The sequence below is a fragment of the Eucalyptus grandis genome, chromosome 2 (assembly GCF_016545825.1).
Source record: "Eucalyptus grandis isolate ANBG69807.140 chromosome 2, ASM1654582v1, whole genome shotgun sequence".
NCBI lineage: Eukaryota > Viridiplantae > Streptophyta > Magnoliopsida > Myrtales > Myrtaceae > Eucalyptus > Eucalyptus grandis.
In genome coordinates, this window is record NC_052613.1 from 38,451,427 (window position 1) to 38,473,513 (window position 22,087).

The following is a 22,087-nucleotide window of genomic DNA, read 5'->3' on the forward strand; positions in this document are numbered from 1 at the left end:
ACCCTAAGGTTTCTCGATTCTCTCTCTCTCGCGTTAGGGTTTTGAAACCCGATCGCTCGCTGCGAAGTGCAAGTGCGACACTGTCGCTTCCTCCCTTGTGCTCCGGCGCTGCGAGTCGGTGGTTTTCTTCCTAGACAGCGAGTTGAAAGATCCTTCCAAGAGGAGGGACGGGATCCATCGCTAGGATCTGCGATCGAAACGTCAGGTAATTTTCGTTTAAGATCAAAAGGAAACGAGTGGTTTTATCCCTCTCCTTTATAGATCTATACTGTTCGAGGGTCTCCGCCGGTCCCTTGAGTTTTTCTTCTGTGGCTTCGAGCTCGTTCCAAAGCGACGATAGCTTGTTGTAACAAGCTATAACCGTCAGATTTCCTTGCTTGAATTCACCGAGTTCCTGCATGAGTGAAATTTTTTTTGCTTGATCTAATTTTCCGTACATTTCTTTGATATTCTCCCACATTTTCTTCGAATCTTCTGTTGGTGGGAGGCTAGCGGCGACATCTAGAGAGACGCAATTGCCAATCCACGATCGGATTAGGTGGTTGCATTTTCTCCAGTGTCGGGCCAGTCGCTCGTCCGAAGGAACAGGCACGGTTCCGTCGAGGAATCCGTCCTTGTCCTTTGTCACGAGGGCTCGCCGGAAATCCTGTGACCATCTGGAATAAGTTTCTGGTCCAGTCAGTTGCAAGGTGATTAATCGCAGTTCTAGACCGTTGGCTGTTGATACGTAGAGAGGATCTCCAGATTCCGGTCGGCCGGTGACTGCCGCGATCGGAAAAGGAAGAAAATTGGGCGAGAAACTCGGGTAGGGATTCGTCCTTGAGCCCGACCCGCCAGATCCGATTCCATGACTCGTATGCGAGAAATTCGGGTAGGGATTCAATCCCGGATCCGCTTCGTCCGACCCACCAACTTGTTCTGCTCCGGCGGTCTGGTTTGCCCCATTCGTGGCTGGTGGACCTCCGTCGGACTGAACGCTACTTTGGTAGCCTGTAATCCCCGGCGATGATGCATTTGGTCCAACGTACCATGGATACGGTACCCATTGGTAAGGATGACCCGCAGTGGGCAACCCCATATTTGACTGAGCCGGGAAGAATGGCCATTGCATGCCTTGAGTCTGAGGTTGCTGTTGAGTTGTGGGAATCGGCACGAGATGGCTTTGTGCCTCTGAGATTTATGGCGTAGTTTCTTCTGTGGATGAAACATCAAGGGCTGAGGATGAATTTGCTAGGTGAGCCATGGTAATCGTTTGTGCTTGCTTCTTTTTCCTTTTAGCGAAAAATGATTCCTTCGTAAATCTCTTTTGCAGATCAGAGAGTTCGAAGAACAAGTTGGTGCGGAAGCGGGTTCAGAAGCTTGAAGGCTCGATACCATGACAGAATGCGTAAAGGAAGCAAGATGCAAGAGACGAAGGATTGAGAGAAGTTTTTCTATTCCTTCAATTGTATTGAATCGATATACAATGTTCTGTAATTATAATACAGAGTGTACATGAAGAAAGGAAATAAAAAATTCTATAAATCAAATCTACAATTCTGTCTAATATTAATTGATCTGATTAGATCAATTAAGATCAAAATCTGGCGGATGATCAATTTAGATCAAATCCGGGTGATCTTCAGGCATATCTTCCAATGAAACACTTTCTTTTCTTTTTTCTTCTTTTTCTTCTCTTTTTTTTCTTCTTTTCTTCTTCTTTTTTCTTTCTTTTTTCTTTGACCTCGCCGGAGCGTCGCCGGCCTCGCCATCTGACCTCGCCAGAGTGTCGCCGGCCCTGGCGAGGCCGAGCGTTGCCAGCCCGGCGAAGCTTAGCCTCGCCTTAACCGGGCGAGCTCGATCTCGCCCAAATCCGGGCGAGGCCGAGCTCGCCCGACGGCGAGGCCGCCGGCCCCGTTGGCCGGTCGCCGACCATGGCCGAGGCGGCGCAATGACCGGCCAAAAGAAGAAAAATGAAAAAAAGAAAAATAAATAAGAACATAAGAAAAATAAGAAAGAAAATAGAAAAAATAAAATAAAAATATTAAAAAATAAAAGAAATAAAAAAATTATACAAATTTACCAAACGTGTTTCTATTCATTTTATTTCCGAAACAAATTTACCAAAGGCATTTTTTTGTTCAAAAATTGTTTCCGAAATTGAAACACTTTTTTATTTATTTTTTTGGAACAATTTTTAAATAGAAATATTACCAAACGCACCCAAAGTGACCACAATTTGACTACACCCGAGTTTATGTTGCCATATATTTAATAATTTTAGATATGAAAATCACACAAGGACACGGCACGAATATATGGAGAGAAACTTGATTTCACGAGAAACTAAGGGTGTGTTTGTTTATTTGTGTTTATGTTCCCCGGAACACAAATTTTTGTTCTTTTGTTTCGGGAAACAAAAAAAGAATAGAAACATGTTTGTTTATACTTTTGTTCCCGTGAACAGATTTGAAACAAAACAAGAACTCGAAAAAAACTTGTTTTTATTCTTAGGAATACTTTCGAGAAACATTTTTTCTTCTCATTTTTTCTTCTTTTTTTTTTTCTTCTTTTTAACTAGTCGCAGCCTCGGCCATCGCCGTTGAGGGCCAGTGACCTCGCCGGAGCGTCACCGGCGAGGCTCGGTCTCGCCGGGCCACCGTTAGGTGACGTCGACCTAGAGGTAGCCCGATGAGGCCGAGCCTTGCCTAGATTTGCGAGCTCGGCCTCCTTGAGGGTCGGCGAGGTCGCCAGCCCTCGTCAGCCATAGCCTAGGCCGGCGAATGGCCAAAAGAAAAAAAAAAAAAAAAATATATATATAATAAAAATATTGAAAAATTAAATGAAATAAAAAAAATTATGCAAATTTACCAAACGTATTTTCTGTTCTTAGAGAAAAAAAAAACTATTTCTATTAACTCGAAATTGGTAGGAAATTTACTCATTTTGTATTCATTTATGGAAAAAAGTTTTTTTTTTTTACTCATTTTGTATTCATTTAGGGCGTGGATGAAAAACAGTTGACGGATCCATTTTTGCGCTGCCGTGGTGGCAATGGACATGCCAAATGGGCCATCAAAAGACTAATGATTTCCAATTTCCCTCTCTCACTTTCCCTCATTTTCTCCCGCCTCGTCGCATGACGAGGACCAACATTCTTCGGAACAAGCCATTGCAGCACGACCGAGCTCGTTGAAGATTCTAAGTTGCACTCCTGAAAATGGTTCGTAAACGATTCCACGAAGCCAAAACAGGTGAGCTTACGAAAGTTCGATTCCTTTATCGCGTGATTCATCGCAGGTTCCAGTCCGATCTGAGCCTCTTCCTTCGAGGCACGCCACGCGCCCCGTAGATGTTCGATGAATTGCTCGAATGGGTCTCTCCCGTTTGGACAGTGGTTATCTACAAACTTCTTCCTTCCTGATGTAAAAATACGATTGTCCAGGGCTTCAGTACATCAAATCGCTCGATGCCGAGAAGGTGTTGAGCAAAATAGGAATGGGCAGAGAAGACCGCTACTTCTGGAAGCAGCTGGGCAAGGGGCTGCTGGCCACGTCCGCACTCATGGGCGCCGCTTGGCTCTACAACGAAACGTCGCCCCTGGGATGGTGGACGCTGAAGCCTCGGCCCAAGGAAGAGAGAGAGCTGGCGCACCTGTACGAGCGGCGACAGTTCCCGTACCCGGGCGACAAAGAAGCCATGGAAGAGTTCGTTGCCAAGGGGGGCATGATCGGCACGACCATCGGGCCCAAGGGGGTTGTCGAAACCGATAAGGATGCTTACAACTACCAGAAGGAGTTGCAGGACAAGAAGCTGGAGCAGGAAGCTCAGAAGCTGTGGCTTAGGATGAGGAATGAGGTCATTGCGGAACTTCAAGAGAAAGGATATGATATTGAGTGAACTCGGGAGTGGTAGACATAGACAACATGTCATGAAGTAGAAACGCTACATGAGCAAAATTGGGGGTGTTGAATTTGCTGACCAAGTTTGAGTACAATGTGGTTGGCCTCTTATCTAGCTTTTTCGCGTTTTAGCTTTGTTTGAAACCTCTACTCTCAATAAAATTTCGACGGTGTCATCTGGTCTGGAGGATCGCAGAAGCTTTTGTTAAATTAAACAAATAATAAGAGACTAGAGTCATATCAACTTGTAAACCCTGTGGAATTTCGGTTGACCTTTTCGACTTCTTAATTTGAAACATAATTAGTTTACAAGATGGGCTTCAGCCAGTAGCCGGTAAGTTGAGCTTCAACTCTGCAGATTTACTCAATTATAGCGTAGACTTAACACACTTACGAAAAGAGAACATCCCAAGTCATGGGCTAGAGACCTTTGTAGGAGAACCAAGCATCGTCACACCAATTTCAAAAGGACGTCATTGTAATCTTTCACAATTTCAAGGTCGATTCTCCTCTCCATTCAGCCTCGGTGTTTGCTCCTACCGAACGCTGCATTCGTCGATATATTTTTTTACTTCAATTAATTTGATGTACTTCATCAAAGTGTGGTTGTGTCGCTTTTCTTGTACTCTCCACCCACTTTTTTAACTTTCTTTTAGGTGCGATCACGGTCTTTTTCGTCAACTGCACTGTTAGCTTCCTTTTCAACCTCCTGTCCTTTGGGCAAAAGCCTCGGACAGCCCATATGGTACTGCTTGAATTTTTTTCTTGAGGATGAAACATTTTCTGGAAAGCATAGCACATAATTGTTCCCTTACAAACTAGCTTTGCTAAGCTCTGATCGCTATTTTTAATCTTTTAACTACTTAGCTTACGTATAATTGAACGAATGTATGTTCCGTATTCAATCTGAAGTGATTAGATGCTTATTACCGAAAGAAAATGTGAATAAAAGTTGGGCCCTAGCCCCATCCCACTTTGCTTCGATTCACAATATAACCATATTCCTACTAAATCAAATGGGTTATTACCCTAACACAGAATAAATTAAGAGAGAACGAGGTCCATTCCGGATTTTTGCTCTTGAGAAGATATAGAATATCAGTTATGTGACAAGACCAAATCGATACATAATTCAGAAAGATAGAATAAGGAAGAAAGCACAACATGCACTCAAGGCAAGCAGCTGCCATCTTGTCAACAAGCTAAAATTTTCAGTAAAGTGATGCAATAAATCTGTCCCTGATGACAAAGAAGGCACAATAACACCTTTAGCTATGTCAGCTTTCTTGGCCTACATCTTCTTACTTAACAATGACCTTCTACTGCCTGTTGACCTGTCATCACATTTTGGCTCACTTCAGATTTTTTTTTATCAATTAGAAGAGTATGAATTGGGACAGAATTTACCTCTGGTTTTTTTAATTTCACGTACAAAGCTAAGGTCAGCAAAGGATGGCTAAAAGCCACTAACAAAAATGGACCATTGCCTTTGAGCCAAATTGAGTCTATCTTAAACAAAGATGGGGACAGAAGTTTCTCACCCTCAGCAACAGCTACTGGGTTCAATGGGAGACCAAGCGCGGGAGCCAGAGCACTAGTCAGTACATAGGTAGCTGAAACAAAGAATAGATAGGCAATGTTCGATTGCGGTTTCTAAAGCAACAATATATGTAAACTATAGAAACAGTTCTCCGAAGTTTGCACATACGTGAAATTTTCTACATTTTGATGGCTCTGCAAGGATCACAAATTTCAGAGGCTTCATACTTCAGCTCAGCAGTTTCGAACTTCAGCAAACTGGATTTTCTGTCCAAGAAACAACATTGCGTTTATGCGATATAACAAATTCAAAGCATTAGAAAGCATTCATGTCAAGAGCCCTGGAGGCCAGAAAAGTTCCAACCACTGGTGCAAACCACGATATCGAACCAGACAGTTATTTTCAACCGGTAGTGATTATCAGCAACTGTTAAATCCTGTTCTCAGCACATGGACAATGCTGTAGCTAATGTGAATTTCAGCAGCAACCGAACTATGAGATATGTATTAAACAATGATTTTTTCTTTTTGAGACAATGAATTCCAGAGAACAAAAGAGACAATGAACTGCATAAAATTTACTCAAGCTTTACACAATTGAGACAGTCTGTCTCTGTTACATTAACCGGTGATAACTACGAAGAACTCTTTCCGGCAGACAGCCTACATCCTTTCTGATTTACTTCTAGAAGTCCTTAATGGAGAAAGATAGATGGGTCGCAGGCCCTTGTCAATGTTATGCCCATATGATTGTGCACTCTTGCTCCTAGCAGTAACACTATTACTCAGCTTAAGCCTCCGGGTAATATTACCAATCGGTTCATCTTCCTTGGCAACATTGTTCTGCTCTTGCCGAGACTCAGTAACCACCAACTGGTTGTCCACCTCTCCAGCAATGCAACTAATCCCTCTATTGACATCCGTTCTCTCACCTCTAGAGTGCATCAAACTCCACGTGTTCCAGGCCTTCCGCCAACCCAGCAACTGCAATTTCTTGCACCGTTTTTGGTCCTGCCTGCCAACAAAAGGAGCAGCATTCTGAAAAGCGGATTCAAGCGTTACCATATCATCTTGTTTGACTGACTTAAGCCTCCAATCCATTAACTCTTGCTCGGTGATCAGCAATTTTGTGCCATTAAACAATTCCGTTGCAGCGGGCGACAGTTTCAACCTCGGCAATGGCTTCGCATCATCAACCTCAAATTCAAGTTTGTCCCTCTTGTGAGAATTCGATCTTTCGAAGCTCCTCCTTTGCCTTTGCAATGCCGCTGGCTCCTTGTAGTAATGCCTAGTGTGGAGATGCCCACCTGGACTCTTGCCATTCTCATCGACACAGCTCAACTTCTCCTCGGACACCCCATCCTCAGATTGATCATCAACCAACTTCACATCATTGACCGCAGAAACCGCTGGATTCAGATGCCGATACATGGAACTCCTGCCAATCATGTGGCCATCCAGAGAAGCCCTAGGCACATCATGAGAAATCCTACCACCATTAACCCATTCCGAGTCACAAGATCTCCTCCCCATTCCACATTCTCCAACGTCGGTTCTCATATCTCCTAATTCCTCCCGATTGACCTTCTCCTTATGTACATCTTCGTCTCCAATTGCCACATTGCCGCCATTGACAAGTCCGACTGGACCTAGATTCGCGACCTTCTCCTTCCCTCTCCATTTCCTCAATTTGTCCGTCAAAACCGCAGCCACCCCCCAAAAGCCTCTCGAATCCTTGTCCCTGCGCTTCTTAGTCTCCCACTCGAGATCTATGAACTCCCTCACCGTCCTCAACTCAGCTCCTTCTTCGAAATCATCACAGACTCCTCCGTCACCGACCTCCTCGTTCTGCTCAACATCGCTGTCGCAGATCCGAATCTCTCCTTCCCCATTCCCCTCCCCGACCGCAGAACTCCCACCCCGACCACTCGGTCCATCCTCCAGATTGAAGAGGCCGATCAGGCTGGTCCCGGCGACGACTTCGCACGATCTACGCCGCGGTTCGGCCGACCTGCGAGCCGCGCCGGCGCCGCAATTGAACTCGCGGTGGGATTTGCTGCGGTGGAGATGGTCGGCCACGGAGCGAGGGACCGAGTGACTGGAGGCGCCGCGGCAGTTGGCGGCGTCGAAGACGGCGAGGCGCTCCCGGAGGCACGCGGCGCAGAGGCCGGGGGCGGTCGGCCTGGCCGCGCGGCGGTGGCGGCAGGGGGAAGGCCGGTGGCGGGAGTAGAGGGTGGTTGACGGTGACGGAGGCGATTGCGTTTGCATGGCGAATTGAGTGGAGAGCGATGGAGTGTTGAGTGGGGAAGGAGCAGCTGCAGCAAACCGCAAGCGAAGAGTGAAGTGACACTTGCAGGTGGGAGCTGTGGCAGTTGACGTAGAGTAGACCCCCGCCCTAAGCAAAAAAATATTAATTAAAAAATGAAAAATAAGTACATTGAACATCCTCAAACTTATCAATAAAATACAATTAAATCATAAAAATTATCACGAAAGCATAATCAAATCCTAAAAAATTCAAAAAATACATTCAAATTCTAAAATTTATCAAAATTGATCGGATCAAGTTTTTAAATTTTTAACATTTTTAAAAATTTTATAATTTAATTGCATCTTTGTAATTTTTAATTACACTTTTTAAAAATTATAAAACTCAATTACACTTTTGTAACAAGTTTTATAATGTATTTGTACTTTTTAAAAGTTTTATAGTTAAATTATACTTTCATAATAAATTTTATGATTTATATTGCACTTATTCTTAAAAAATAAAATAAAAAGTGAAAAGCCAAGAGAAACATCTCTTACTCTCAAACTATTGATAAACTCCGGTGATTCTAGGATCTTTTGCATGTGTACTTATTACATTGCGATAACCCATGATGAAAATGGATTTTTCTCGGGAAAAATAAGAAAAATGAACGGTCGTTTTCGAATCTAATTGGAATATAAATCAATTTTTTAAACTTTTGATGGTTTGGATGCGGCAGTATTTAATGTTATGTTGCTTTCCCAAAACTTGTAATTGATTGACATTAGTAAGTTTTTAAGCACGCTAAGCAAGTTCTTTTGTGCCCCGGTAAATAAAGAGCCATTAACGCTATTAACATAGAAGACTTGAGATCGATAAGTATCTAGCAAGTTAATCAATTTTTTATATTATGGTAGTTTGGTCAATAAAGTAAAGTCAAACTTCTACCAAATTACCGAGTCCAGTCACAATAGAAAAGCCAGTGCAACATGTTTGCAAAATTTAGAGTTTGTAATTCACACTAATTAAATGTCTGTAAGTGCTGTGAAATTTAAAGTCATATTGAGTAAGATCATAACCTTTCTTGTGAGCAATTACAAAGGAATAATCTCGAGATATCTTTGAAACTTAGATAACTATGTACATGAATGATGCTAAGGAAAACAGTATTTAGAAAAATAATCGTTTATTTCACTTGAAATGATTGGTTACTTAAAAAGGTTATTTATCATCAACGACAATTTACGTCTAGATATTTTTGTGGATAGTGAAAATATTTTTTTGTTCATTTATTTTTGTAAGCAATATGACTGATCAATTTTAAGAAAATTTTTTTTAAATTATTTATTTTTCACCGAGCAAATGCATCTTGAATTTATTGATGAATCGGGTGTTGTTTCTCTTTTCTAATTTACTTTTTCTTTTAGGGCTCAATGAGAGTGTTAGTGGTCCTTTGGTGTTGGGCGTCTTTGTTCATGTTTGAACTTTTTTTTAAGGTAGTTATAAGATATAGATTCAAGTTTAAAACCAAAGTAGGTGAGAGAGAAAAATATAATTATCAACTCGTGTTTGTCGAATATATCAAAAAAATTATTGTGATTCTTTAAAAGTAGAAAATTCCTTTTATTTTATATAACGATGTTATTACAATAAAAAATATAAATGAATAAGAAAAAAAACACAAGGGCAATGACGCTAGTTCTACTCAAACTCAAATGTTAGCTTGATCTTCATTGTCATTGTTTAATGTTTTTCCAAAATAGTCTCTAAATTTATAAAATTTGGCTTAAGTTGGTCCTTCTACCAAATGGCAGCTCACATCACATGTGTTTGGTGATGTGGATTGCTTTGTCGATAAAATATTGGGTAGGCCTTACTCGTCAATTTAGCGATAAATCATTCCATTTATTGATGGATCGATGGTGTCTATATTTCAGATTTTTCAAAAAATTCTTTCTCGCTTGCATTCTCCCCTCCATAATCACCCCACGTTGTCTCTCTCCTCCATCACTCTCTTCTCCATCACCCCACACGACCATATTATTGGTCGCGAGCATCCAAGCGCTCGAAGAAGCTGCCCATTTTTGGTGCTATGTTTGAGCTGTGAAGGTGGAAAAGCTAACAGTGTCTCTGCCGCGCCATAAAGTGGTCTCTTTTTTGTCTCTTGATATGAAGAAGAAAAGATCGACGGAGAAGAGAGACAGAAAAGGGTGCAACGGAGGAGAGAGACGTGGCGAGTACGAAAGGGATTTCTGAAAAAATTTGAGACGTGAGCCCCATCAGGTACGTGCCGATCAATAAATGAAGTGATTTATAAACCGACTTTGTGAGTAAAGTTTGTCCAATATTTTCTCTAACGAAGTTCACGGACCTCGGATTGAATGTTGCGCGTTGAGCTCGTGACCTCATTTCCCCGCCTCAAGTGTGTGCATGGGTGTGCATGCGTGGGAGACGGAGAGAGCACCGAGATGGTTCGACCTTTGAACGAGTAGTCCCTTGGCGGCGATGTTCAAATAAATTTGCCTGCGGTGGAGTTAGGTACGTGTTTGGTGATTTTACTGGTGATGCTTAAGCATAAGGCAGTGATGATGGCGGTGGCGGTGATGATGGTGGCGGTTCGCTTGAGGCCCTAGAAGGAGCAATTGGTTGGAGTGAGACTGTCGAGGTAATTAGGCCCTATTTGCTAATGCTCTAATTTTTCTGTTGTTTCGTTTTTTGAAATATTTAAAAAACAGAAATCCGTTTGGTAACGTCGGTTAATTTTTTTATTTCTTATAATAGAAAAGTGGTTAGGTAATAAATTTGAAACAAAAAAAAAGTAACTTCTTATTCTTGGAAACAATTTCTAAAATAAGTCATTTTTTTGTTTTTTGTTTTTGTTTTTCTTCCTCTCCTAACCGGTCCGTCGACCATCGGCCACGCCTGGTGATTGGCTAGAGGATGAAGAAGAAGAGAGGAAAAATAGAAAAGCAAAAAAAAAAAAAAAAAAACAAAATTCTCAAAAAATTAAAACAAATTCCATTTCACAAAAAAAGTGTACGTCGTACCAAATATATTCATGTTCCTATTCCGAAAATAGAAATTTTATGTAGTTATTAGACTTGTTATTTTACTTGGAAACTAATTTAGATAATAGAAATAGAAAAAATAATTTTTGAAAATAATTTTTCATAAAAATAGAATTGTTACTAAACACACCATTAGTATTGGAGAAGAAGAAAGTGGGCGATGGAGGAGGCAGCGGTCAGCCACCATTACTGGATAAGTCCTTCGATGTCCACATTAGCATTTTTTACCACATAGGATGGTACTAAATCGATACTTAACAAAATATGTCGCCTATCCAGCAAATTCCTTCCATAATTTTAATAAGAAGGATCACATTACTTCATATTCTGAAAGTTCATTAATTATATGAAAAGATAAAGTTCTGAATTATTTAGAGTGTATTTATTTTGCGGAAAATGAATTATTTGGAAAATATATTTTAAAAAATAATCATTTGTATTGCTTATAAAAACGAACAAAGAAAATATTTAAACATAGATTGTTGTTGATAACAAACATTTTTCATTGACTAATTATTTCATATAATATAAATGATAATTTTTAGGAATATATTTTGGAAACCATCAATCTATAAGAAAGCGAAACAAATGGAATCGTGTCATCATACTAGAAACATATGCTTTTCATAATATAAATGCAGCCTTTTTAGCTCACTGATAATGGTGAAAAATTACCTAATAGTCATCAAACTATTTATTTCGTCACTGCACAAATGTTTGTACACATACCCGTCTCGAATGAGAGAAAAAAGGGAGAAAAAGAAAAGGTGATTGCAACCAGGACAACCAATTGTTCAAATGTCACTATTAGGTTACAAGTCAATTTCAGTCGTGCAACAGGACGAATCATTTCAATCGAAAAGTCCAGCTTGCTTCTCCGCAATTGAACTTGATATATGCGAAACCGGACAAATTATTTGCACCAAAAAGGCAACGAGACAAGACGTGTAGTGAAATCGAGAATTTTCAGGAACATAGAAATCTTATGACAGAATTTTCTCCATCGTTCAAGTCAGTATCCAATGCAAAAGGACCCCAATCTGGTCCTTACTTCTGCAATGATGGCTCCCGAATAGAAACAAGCGATGAAATGATTCTTTCCCCCAAAATTGAATGATGGGAACTGGAGCAGGAGCGATCAGTTTAACTGCTCGACGTGGTCACGCAATCTCCATTTATTGAGAACTATACAATTCGAGCCACAATTACCAACTGTTATTATTGATTAGAAAAGTTCAAGATTAATATTGGGATACCAGCTTTATTTGCCCAAAATTGTACATTTTTCCAGCAAACGATTTTGCCGTGGCGACCTCATGCGATTCATAACACTAGGCCCATTACAGCTTTTCCTTACGGTCCACCAGGAATGGATCCTCCGTCGTGAATGGTCGAATTCATGTCTTTCTCGTGAGGTTGTTGACCGACGAACGGGGGATCTCTCGAAGGGTCAGACGATAACCCGGAATTGCAGGGGACGAAAGAGAAGCCTGAGCTGATAGATCTCGTGGACGCCCGTCCTGCATCACGGCACCCGCCCGGTTCGCGCCAATAAATCACGCCATCACGTGCTTCCCGTCCCAACCCCTCTCGAAGTAAAAAATCATCGGGAAAGAAAAAATCAAAACTTCAATCTAGAAACGCTTCAAAAGAATCAAAATACCCAATCCCGATGCCGGCTCGCACGTGCCATGTCCACCGCTCGCCCCAACACTTTCCCCCCTTCCCAGTCATGTGAAGCTCCATTCTTCTCAAGCCTGCTATTCACTCCACAGGCTCTCTTGATATTTTTGGCTCCGAATCATCTCTCCGCAGCTTCTCCATCGCCTTGGCTCTTTTCCGAAAAGCTCCAGTAATGTCCCTCTCGGTCTCGCCTGTCCTTTGTCCCGCTTCGCTTTTCCGTTAATATCAGTCCGCATATTCTCTCTCGCTCGCTCGCTGGCTCGCCGCTCGAGAAAATATCCTCTCTCCCTCGCGATTTTCCCTGCTTTAAGGTGACGAGGCGTTCCGTACTTTTCCGTTCATTCGAGCTCCTCGTTTCATCCATCTCCGCGCGCTCTCTGTTTTACGTGCATTCAAAGGTGACTCGCCTGAGCTTTTTCGGCGCCGCTGTTCGGTGAAGTCATTGCGCGCGTTTCTGCTTGATGTTCTATCGGATTTGACTCCTGACTCGCCGTCGAATCGACTCATAGGACATAGGCATCCTTTGAAACTTTTGGTTTGGCACCGGTGGATATTACTATCGATTTTCGCTCGTTTTTGCAGTCCGTGGCGTTGTTTTGTTGTTCTATTCAATTAGGCGTGCGCTGATCAGGGATTCGAACTCGTTCCTTTCGTAAATGTAGAGAAACGATCAGCATGATTTGTTTCTTGTTTTTCCGAAATTTGCGGTTATCCGGTGAAGCTTTTTCTGAAGATTTCATCACTGTGTAAAGTATTAGGGAGCACTGGTTCTTGCTAAACGCTCTTAATGACGATTCCGAGATTGAGTATGCTGATGCTTTAATCTTTTTGTAATCTCTTTGTAGCACTGAGATAGCAAGGAAGGGCTTGGTATGGCGGCCACTGCAGAGACCAATGGAATGACGGCATACGGCGTTTCTGCTAAAGTACCTGCATCTGCGTGTCCATTGGCCGATGAGCCGGCTGATATAGCGTCGAATATCAATTACCATGCTAAGTATAGCCCTCATTTTTCTCCTTTCAAGTTTGAGCCAGAGCAAGCGTACTACGCGACAGCCGAAAGCGTCCGCGATCGCCTCATCCAAGTTTGTACCCTTAATGACTCTCTGTTAATAACTCCGTTCCGGAACATTTTTACAAAGGAAAACAGAAATTCTTATTTCCACTCCAGTTTGACTGCCTGGGATTGTGCTTGTTTTGCAGTTTGTAATTACTTTTAGACTCGTGGGTGACACTGAGCACTGATGAAAACTCTATGCTGAAATTAAGGACGACCGTTTGCGCTGATGTTTAGGCGTCAATTATCGAATAATTGTCGTATTCTGGTGATTTACTATTTTCTCAGCAATGGAACGAGACCTACTTTCACTATCACAAAACCGATCCAAAACAAATATACTACCTGTCAATGGAATATCTTCAAGGAAGGGCATTAACTAATGCAATTGGGAATCTTGACATCCAAGATGCATATGGTGATGCCTTGAACAAGTTGGGACATGATCTAGAGGAGATTATTGAGCAGGTAATTGATCTTGCTTTCTGTTGCCTCATGTCTTGGAGTACCGTTTTTGAGGACTGCAGTTGATTCAACTGTCTTCTTTGACGTCAGAGCTTTGTCACTTTTATACAGCAGAATGATCTTGTTGAGATCATAATTGTTTAACATCATTGTTTTCGATTCAACATTTTGTCCTTTCTTTTAATTGGATTGTGGATTGTCACCCATATAAGCTGGATGTTTTCATGGGTATCTATGCTCTTGCAAAGAGAGCTTTCTAATGAACCTGTTTTCAGGAAAAGGATGCTGCACTTGGCAATGGTGGCCTGGGGAGGCTTGCTTCCTGCTTCCTGGATTCTATGGCGACATTGAATCTCCCTGCATGGGGATATGGCTTGCGATACAGATATGGCTTATTCAAGCAGCTCATTACTAAGGACGGACAAGAAGAAATTGCTGAGGATTGGCTGGAGGTTCTTTTTTAGCAGTTGATAACTTTTTGAATATTGTTTGTTTCATGGAATTTCGTTGAGATCTGTTTTTGAAAATTACTGCAGAAGTTCAGTCCTTGGGAAATTGTTAGGCATGACGTGGTTTTCCCCGTTAGATTTTTTGGCCATGTGGAGGTTACTCCAAATGGATCGTAAGTGTCACTTCTTAACTTCTTTTGGGGTTGATTGAGGAATGTGTTACAATTTCTTTGATGTACCTACAAGTAGTGATGGCAAGTCTGCTTGCGTATATTGCGTCATAAATTCATAAGCAAGTCAGGTCTTCCTAAAGCAGTCACTTAGTATATGTGCATTGCAGCCGAAAATGGGTGGGTGGAGAGGTATTGCAAGCTCTAGCATATGATGTCCCAATTCCCGGCTACAAGACCAAGAACACTAATAGTCTTCGTCTCTGGGAAGCAAAAGCTTCTTCTCAGGATTTTGACCTTTTCCAATTCAATGATGGACAGTATGAATCAGCTGGACAGTTGCACTCTCGAGCTGAACAAGTGAGTGACGTTTGGAAAGTGGTAGTCTTGTTTCATTATGTAAAAAGCACATCTCTTTGATTTGGTATAATCTATATGCATGGCACAAAATTCTGTCCTAGTAGATGCTGTAAGCAGTTCATAATTCTAAAGCTATGGATATGAACAATCTTTTTGCAGATCTGTGCTGTTTTATATCCTGGAGATGCAACAGAGAGTGGAAAACTTTTACGGCTGAAGCAACAATTCTTTCTCTGTAGTGCATCGCTGCAGGTTTTCTTTCTTCTTTCTTCTCCTTTCTTCTAGATTGAATTAATATTTATGGCTGCACTTTCTAACCATATGATAGATCCAAACTTACGTTCTTCTGTTTATCAAATGTCCTAGCATGATTAGTAACAGTATATTTATTGGGTAGTAAGTTTCATTTTTCTTCTGATGGTATTGGCCTTTGGAGGAAGAGCCAAAGACAAGTTGATTCGGCTGGCAATTCAATCTTTTGGGTCATGAGGACAGCTATCTCCTAGACTAAGATATAAACATGCACAACTTTTCAAATGTACCAGAATTACAGTGACATTCCTGATGGTTTGATGCATGATTCTGACTTTTCTGACTCTCTTATCCGTCTTTTACTGAGAAAACTAGACCTCCATGTCCCATTATAAATTTTCAAATGATAAATACTTCCCTCTTTAAAAAATGCAACAACCTTTTTTTTGTTTGACAATTGACTAACTACATTTAGATAGTGGAGAGTAGTGGAGACTGGAGAGTGGTGGTTAATGGTAGTTTTCACTTTTAAGAGCTAAATGAGGAAAATTGCCCATGGATACATTTAAAATTAATTCAAGTTATTATCGTAACTTGGTTTTGAGGTGATTTAGGTTGAGAGACCAAAATAAGGAATCTCCCTTAAATAATGGTACAAATATTGATGTTAGCAATAGGTCAAAAAGTTTTCAACCTTTAGTTCTCATATTTTTCATTCTGGTACTGATTTGTTATATATCTTCTTTCTTCATGTTCATATTTAAAAAAAAATGCTGGATATATGTTTCATCAAGGGTGTGCAACTATATAATTCGGTGTTTTTCCGACATCTTTGTCCCCTTGTAAATTACTAGTGTTGAGCACATGCTATGCGCAAGTGCAAATTTAAAAAGATATCTCAAGAAGTGGATTGTGAGTTGATTCTAGAAAGGAAAAGGATAGTTGTTTTTTGAGTGGATGAATGGGTGAGGGTAACTATTATTTCAGTGGAGGAAGTGGGTGTGTGGGTGGCGGATGGAAATTATATGTTAACTTGTGCTTATTATTTTACAGAGGGTTTTGAAATGGATAAGAAGTCAGACTGAAAGAAGCTTTCCAGTAATTTATTAGATATTAGATGATTGGATCGGTTTGCTGTTTTCATTTTCTTCCAGTGGGTGATCATCTTAATGCCAAGATCCACTTTCTATAATTTTGAAGTTCTTGCTTCTAAAACCAATCACTTGCAGGATATAATCTTCAGGTTCAAGGAGAGGAAAGGTGGAGAAGGATCACGGCAGTGGGTTGACTTCCCAACCAAAGTTGCAGTACAGCTGAATGACACTCATCCCACTCTTGCGATTCCAGAGTTAATGCGTCTGTTAATGGACGATGAAGGACTTGGGTGGGACGAGGCATGGGATATTATGACAAGGTGAAGCATAACTTTACTTTGTACTGCCAGTGATTTGCATTATGAATCTATTGCACCTGTTCTGGTAATTTAGCTCTGCAACATCTAGCTTTTTCCTCCTTTTTTTGGTTTTATGACCAGCTTGCATATGGAAAATATTGTTATTGGTGCAGGACAATTGCCTACACTAATCACACAGTCCTTCCTGAAGCTCTAGAGAAGTGGTCACAAGCTGTCATGCGGAAGCTTCTTCCTCGACATATGGAGATCATTGAAGAAATAGATAAGAGGGTATGTTTTATCTGTTTATTATGTTCCAAATATATGTGCACAGCAACTGAGATTGGATGGTGACTGTTTCCCAGTTCATGGAAATGGTCCACACACAACGAAAAGACCTTGAGAACAAGCTCTCCACCCTGCGAGTCCTGGATAACAACCCCCAAAAGCCAGTTGTCAGGATGGCAAACTTATGTGTGGTATCTGGACACACGGTAAGAGCTCCATTAGGACTAGTCCTTTTAAAGCTCGCTTGATTAATACTCTCTTCCTAAAACCACCATTTTGTGAGCATCCGAAATCTTTTTTTGAATATTTATCCATGGGGTCGATGTTTTTAAGTCTACTTGTCACGTGGTCCATACAGGGTTTCTCTTTAGAGGCTCCATCAGCCAAACGGGAATAATTCATATCCCATTTAGTGTCAGTTCCTTCCATTACTGTGTATCTGCTTTCATTAGAGGTCACAAGCTTTTGCATGCACTAAAAGAGGAGGAGCACCTATGTGTCTCTAGTAACTCCTTTCATATCAGACACAAATTCTAAACAAATTGCTTTAGGATGTAAATAATCACCATAGCCTACAAAAAATGTCCTGTTGCTTGATTACATTGCCCTGAAAGCTACGGCTTTTACTGCTCTTCATCTCTATTATCAGTAAGATTCCCTGTTATATTTTCATCTTCCATGTAACCTTATGCCTTTTTGTAGTATGTGGTGATTTTCCCCCTTATAGACAGTGTGTTTCCAAAATGATGAACTCAATGTAAGTGTAATGTTCTGTAGGTCAATGGAGTTGCTCAATTGCACAGTGACATCTTGAAGTCTGAGTTATTTGCAGACTACGTTTCCATCTGGCCATCCAAGTTCCAGAATAAGACTAATGGTATTACTCCTCGACGGTGGCTTCGATTTTGCAGTCCAGAACTCAGTGGCATTATCACCAAATGGTTAAAAACTGATCAGTGGGTGAAGAACTTAGACCTCCTTGTTGGTCTCCGTCAAGTAGGTGCCACAGATTATATTTTCATGATATAAGATTAAATCCTGGAGGAGGCTAGCTTCTTTTGATTCTGTAGGAAGTTTCATCACTTATGCTTGCTTGGACAGTTTGCTGATAATGTGGACCTCCAAGATGAATGGGCATCTGCAAAAATGGCTAATAAGCAGAGGTTGGCACAGTACATATTGCGGGTGACGGGTATCAGTATAGACCCAAACAGTCTATTTGACATTCAAGTGAAGCGCATTCATGAATACAAGAGACAACTAATGAATATTCTGGGCGTGATCTATAGATATAAGAAACTTAAGGTAAGGAGCAGACTCCATCACTTCTTACTTTCATCTTAGAAACAGGAAGTACTTATCTTTCTTGTTTCTCTTTTGGAGCTAAGAAATAAGGGCAAGAAAAGTGCCAGAAATGCGATTACTTTTTTGATCAATAGGCATGATGATGCATATCAAAGTGATAAAATTGAAGATTTGTTTCATTGTCCCTCTTCTGCAGCAGTTTCTTTTCCCCGTATCATACTAAGTATCCAAGTGATGCAAATTTTTTTTTTCTTTTTGGCTTGTCAGTCAGATTCAACTTCGCTTCCTCTTTATTTCTTAAACACCAAATTAATGAAAACTGAAGGTGTATTGCAATTTGTCATATTTTTAAGCCAAGAGCATACCCTTCTTCTTAATGAACTTCTGTTACTCTATGCAGATAAATTACTTTTATATTACTTTTGTAATCATATGCATTTTCTGATTTCAGAGAGTGGAGGCTTCTGTATCAAACACCATAAGTTACTTTTTGGGATTATTATGTGGCTATTTCCTGCAATTATTATGTATTGTAGTGCTCTTTATAACTTTTTAATAAAAACCATGCAGGAGATGAGTCCTGAAGAGAGGAAAAAGACAACTTCACGAACAGTTATGATCGGTGGAAAGGCATTTGCAACATATACGAATGCTAAAAGAATAGTCAAGCTTGTGACTGATGTTGGTAATGTTGTCAACAGTGATCCTGAGGTCAACGACTACTTGAAGGTAATTCAAAAAAATACAGAAACACATAACTTTGGTTTTCCAGAAACATTCACGAAGTTTGTGCTGCTTTTTAGCATGTATGTTAAATATCAGAAAACAAATTCGTTTTTTATGTTCCATTTATGTAAATTTTCATATTTCAGGTTATATTTGTTCCAAACTACAATGTCTCAGTAGCAGAGATTCTCATTCCTGGAAGTGAGCTATCTCAGCACATCAGCACTGCAGGAATGGAGGCGAGTGGCACAAGCAATATGAAATTTGCACTGAATGGCTGCCTCATTATAGGAACATTGGATGGGGCCAATGTGGAAATCAGGGAAGAAATTGGGGAACAGAATTTCTTCCTCTTTGGTGCAACAGCTGATGAGGTCCCTAGGCTACGGAAGGATAGAGAAAATGGACTGGTAAGAAATACGAGTTTCCTAAAAGATGGCTGGTATGGCTTGAATGATAATAAATCTAAAATTAATCATACACATGATTAGAAAAAACTAGAATTGTGAAGTGAGAATCAAATTCACAAGTTCTCCAACTAAATTCAGATGCAATTGGTAGCTGTTGCAACTTGCAAGACTACATAATTAAGGTTCTGCAATGGTCTTGAATAAAACAGAAGGCAAAGGTTCTGCAATTGCGTTTGGCTGGTATCTTGCTGGTTCAAGTTTTTAACAGGGATGAATTGGGTGAAGTTCATGGATGATCCTCAAGCTGCATTTAATGCAGCAACTCCCTTTTAAGTTTGTCATAATATGCTTTTTTGATTTCAGGATCTTTTCTTCTGATGGTGATTATTTCCTTCTACCAAAGATGAAAGTCGGTCTGCTTTTACTCTTGTCTCCCCTAAACCCACCTCTCTGGTCCTTGACAAATCGTGAGGCTTTTTGCCACCTGAAAAACTGAGCTTTAAGATAAAACAATGACAGTAAATTAGAAAGCAATTTAGACAATATTCGTGAAATATTAAGCTAAAATCACCTCTAAACAAGGAGCAAGAATAGTAGCATTTGCTCCTTTACCTCATTTGTTGTTTGACTGTTTCGTACCAGCAGTTTTTCTTTGTCTGAGAGTTTCATTCCATGCTGTTAAAGCATAGCTTTGGGCTCTGTTGTTTTAATTTCTCCTTGCTTGCAGTTCAAACCGGATCCCTGCTTTGAAGAGGCTAAGCAATTTATAAGAAGTGGAGCATTTGGAAGCTATGACTACAATCCACTCCTTGATTCTCTGGAGGGTAACTCTGGATATGGTCGAGGAGATTATTTTCTTGTTGGCCATGACTTCCCCAGTTATATGGAAGCCCAAGCAACAGTAGATGATGCCTACAAGTAAGCCATCAGCACCCCACATACTTATGTCGTGAATTACCTGTGCTTGAACATTTTTCCGCACCTGAAATGACTGCTTGACCCCAGAAAATGCGAGTTATCTAAGGTAAAACATGTGTGGCCTGAGACAACATAGTTACAACTAGACATCCGTTTTTCAGCCAGAAAGTACGTGAGCCCCCAGAAGGTGGTTCTTGTTAGGCCAAAAAGAAGATGGATACCTAGTCAATGAGCTATCTATTAAGTAGAATTGTTATCAGCAGCCGCTTCAGTTGGCTGCCTTTGAGAGATGTTGAGTCTAAAAAAACCTCATTTAGGACCTTTCTTTTTGATATGTTACGCATAATTTGGTCTTATGGAGCCCAAGTAGTGAAAATCCCTTAAAATTTTGGAATTTACTAGCCAAATCATCAAGCTTTGACATCAGCGCTAATCTGTAGGAGCATTGTGATACTCGGCAGTGTCATCTCAGATCTCAGTAGGTCATTTCTCAAGCATTCTTTACTGGGTTACTAGTGTTAAATCGTCTTTTTTCCATTGAAGTAATTGTAACGTCATCATTTTATTGCAGGGACAGAAGAGGATGGCTCAGGATGTCCATCTTAAGCACTGCTGGAAGTGGCAAATTTAGCAGTGACCGAACAATTGCTCAGTACGCCAAAGAAATCTGGAACGTAGAGGGGTGCTGTGTACCATGAAAAGCAATTTGAAACTAGACCCGCTTCTAGCTTCCCTCCCTTCCCTCCTCTCTCCCTCTTACTTTATATATTGCGATAGAGGGGCAACCATGCTCTGTAATTTATGCTTGTAAAACTAGATTCATTACACAAATGCACTCCGCCTAACTGCGGATGAGAAATAAGCATGGATGTAATGATATACAGTGTAACTTTCCTTTATAGATCGATATTTCTCTGTACTAGCTGAATTCTTGCACTCCATCCTAGCAAGAGGCAGATCACCAATCCAAATCAAAAGCAAAGCCCAACATGAAAGTTAAAACTTCCGGTTTTTCACCTCTGTAAAGTGGGAGTAGATATTGCCTTTTGAATAGCTATAGCTCTCCAGAGAGTACTCTGGTATTAGGCAAATCTTGTTTTAAAGATGTGCCTTTTGATTCAGAGTGAATTTTTACGTCGCATGATGAGTCGGTGACCGATGCTGTATAGATTTTCGATTTTTTCTCAAATGACGCTTGAAACAAGTCTGGAGGCCAGACGTGCATCGAGAAGAACTGTTAAATATTGTTTGCTGAAGTTACGCGTGCCATCGACATGGTCTGTCGCTGTCAGCAACTTGCAATCGTGCATTCGCTCCATTATCCTTGTACCTCTAAAGTGAGTCCTGCTTTGCAAATTGCATAATTAATTTATAATGTTAATGTTACTAAAATAATGATGATCATAATTAGCTTTTCTTTCTACTGTAGCTTCCCTATGAATTTCATAACTCTCATCATAAAACACGATATAATGCATTTAACATGGAGATGAAATTTTCACGTTTCTTAATTTTGCAATTATTTTGTAAATTTTAACTTGAATATAATTTTTCTAGGGTTAGATTCAACCTCAAGCTGAAAGGTTTAATGGGCTATCGCAAAAGCAAATATGAATTCCGAAGATGTCTTACTTTGATATGATAATACATTTGTAACAAATATACTCTCCATTAAATTAGATTAATATATAAAAATCACAAAATCGGTACAATTGTGATAAATAGATAATAAAATATTAATCAATTGTCACGTGCTATTCAACTCAGCAAAATTGTAAATTTATTATAAATGTATCAGTTTGAGATAAATTTGTTAAAAGTGTATTAATTTGAGATTTTTGATGATTTAAAAATTAATTTTGAGTAAATTTA

The 22,087-nt window shown here is 40.3% G+C and overlaps 3 protein-coding genes across 5 annotated transcripts; 2 read left to right on the plus strand and 1 right to left on the minus strand.

Annotated features, from left to right (window-relative positions):
* Positions 1 to 3,049: 3,049 nt before the first annotated feature.
* LOC104432667 lies at positions 3,050 to 4,064 on the plus strand. Its single transcript, XM_010045156.3, has 2 exons — positions 3,050 to 3,233; positions 3,425 to 4,064. Exons 1-2 carry the CDS (start codon positions 3,200 to 3,202, stop codon positions 3,877 to 3,879), a joined length of 489 nt encoding a protein of 162 aa, XP_010043458.1. The 5' UTR covers positions 3,050 to 3,199; the 3' UTR covers positions 3,880 to 4,064.
* Positions 4,065 to 6,083: 2,019 nt separating this feature from the next.
* Positions 6,084 to 7,688, minus strand: LOC104432668 (protein OCTOPUS-like). The gene has a single exon (XM_010045157.3). It carries the CDS (start codon positions 7,686 to 7,688, stop codon positions 6,084 to 6,086), a length of 1,605 nt encoding a protein of 534 aa, XP_010043459.2.
* Positions 7,689 to 12,457: 4,769 nt separating this feature from the next.
* Positions 12,458 to 21,143, plus strand: LOC104432669 (alpha-glucan phosphorylase, H isozyme). 3 transcript variants are annotated; one of them, XM_010045158.3, is made up of 16 exons: positions 12,458 to 12,591; positions 13,268 to 13,507; positions 13,768 to 13,947; positions 14,220 to 14,396; positions 14,481 to 14,566; positions 14,734 to 14,923; positions 15,083 to 15,175; positions 16,405 to 16,589; positions 16,742 to 16,859; positions 16,934 to 17,062; positions 17,634 to 17,852; positions 17,958 to 18,161; positions 18,732 to 18,890; positions 19,034 to 19,297; positions 20,025 to 20,215; positions 20,787 to 21,143. In XM_010045158.3, exons 2-16 carry the CDS (start codon positions 13,295 to 13,297, stop codon positions 20,911 to 20,913), a joined length of 2,535 nt encoding a protein of 844 aa, XP_010043460.2. In that variant the 5' UTR covers positions 12,458 to 12,591; positions 13,268 to 13,294; the 3' UTR covers positions 20,914 to 21,143. The 3 variants fall into 3 exon arrangements, with proteins under 3 accessions (XP_010043460.2, XP_010043462.2, XP_010043461.2); XM_010045160.3 differs by having other exon boundaries at positions 12,481 to 12,820; XM_010045159.3 differs by lacking the exon at positions 12,458 to 12,591 and adding an exon at positions 12,598 to 12,733.
* Positions 21,144 to 22,087: the final 944 nt, after the last annotated feature.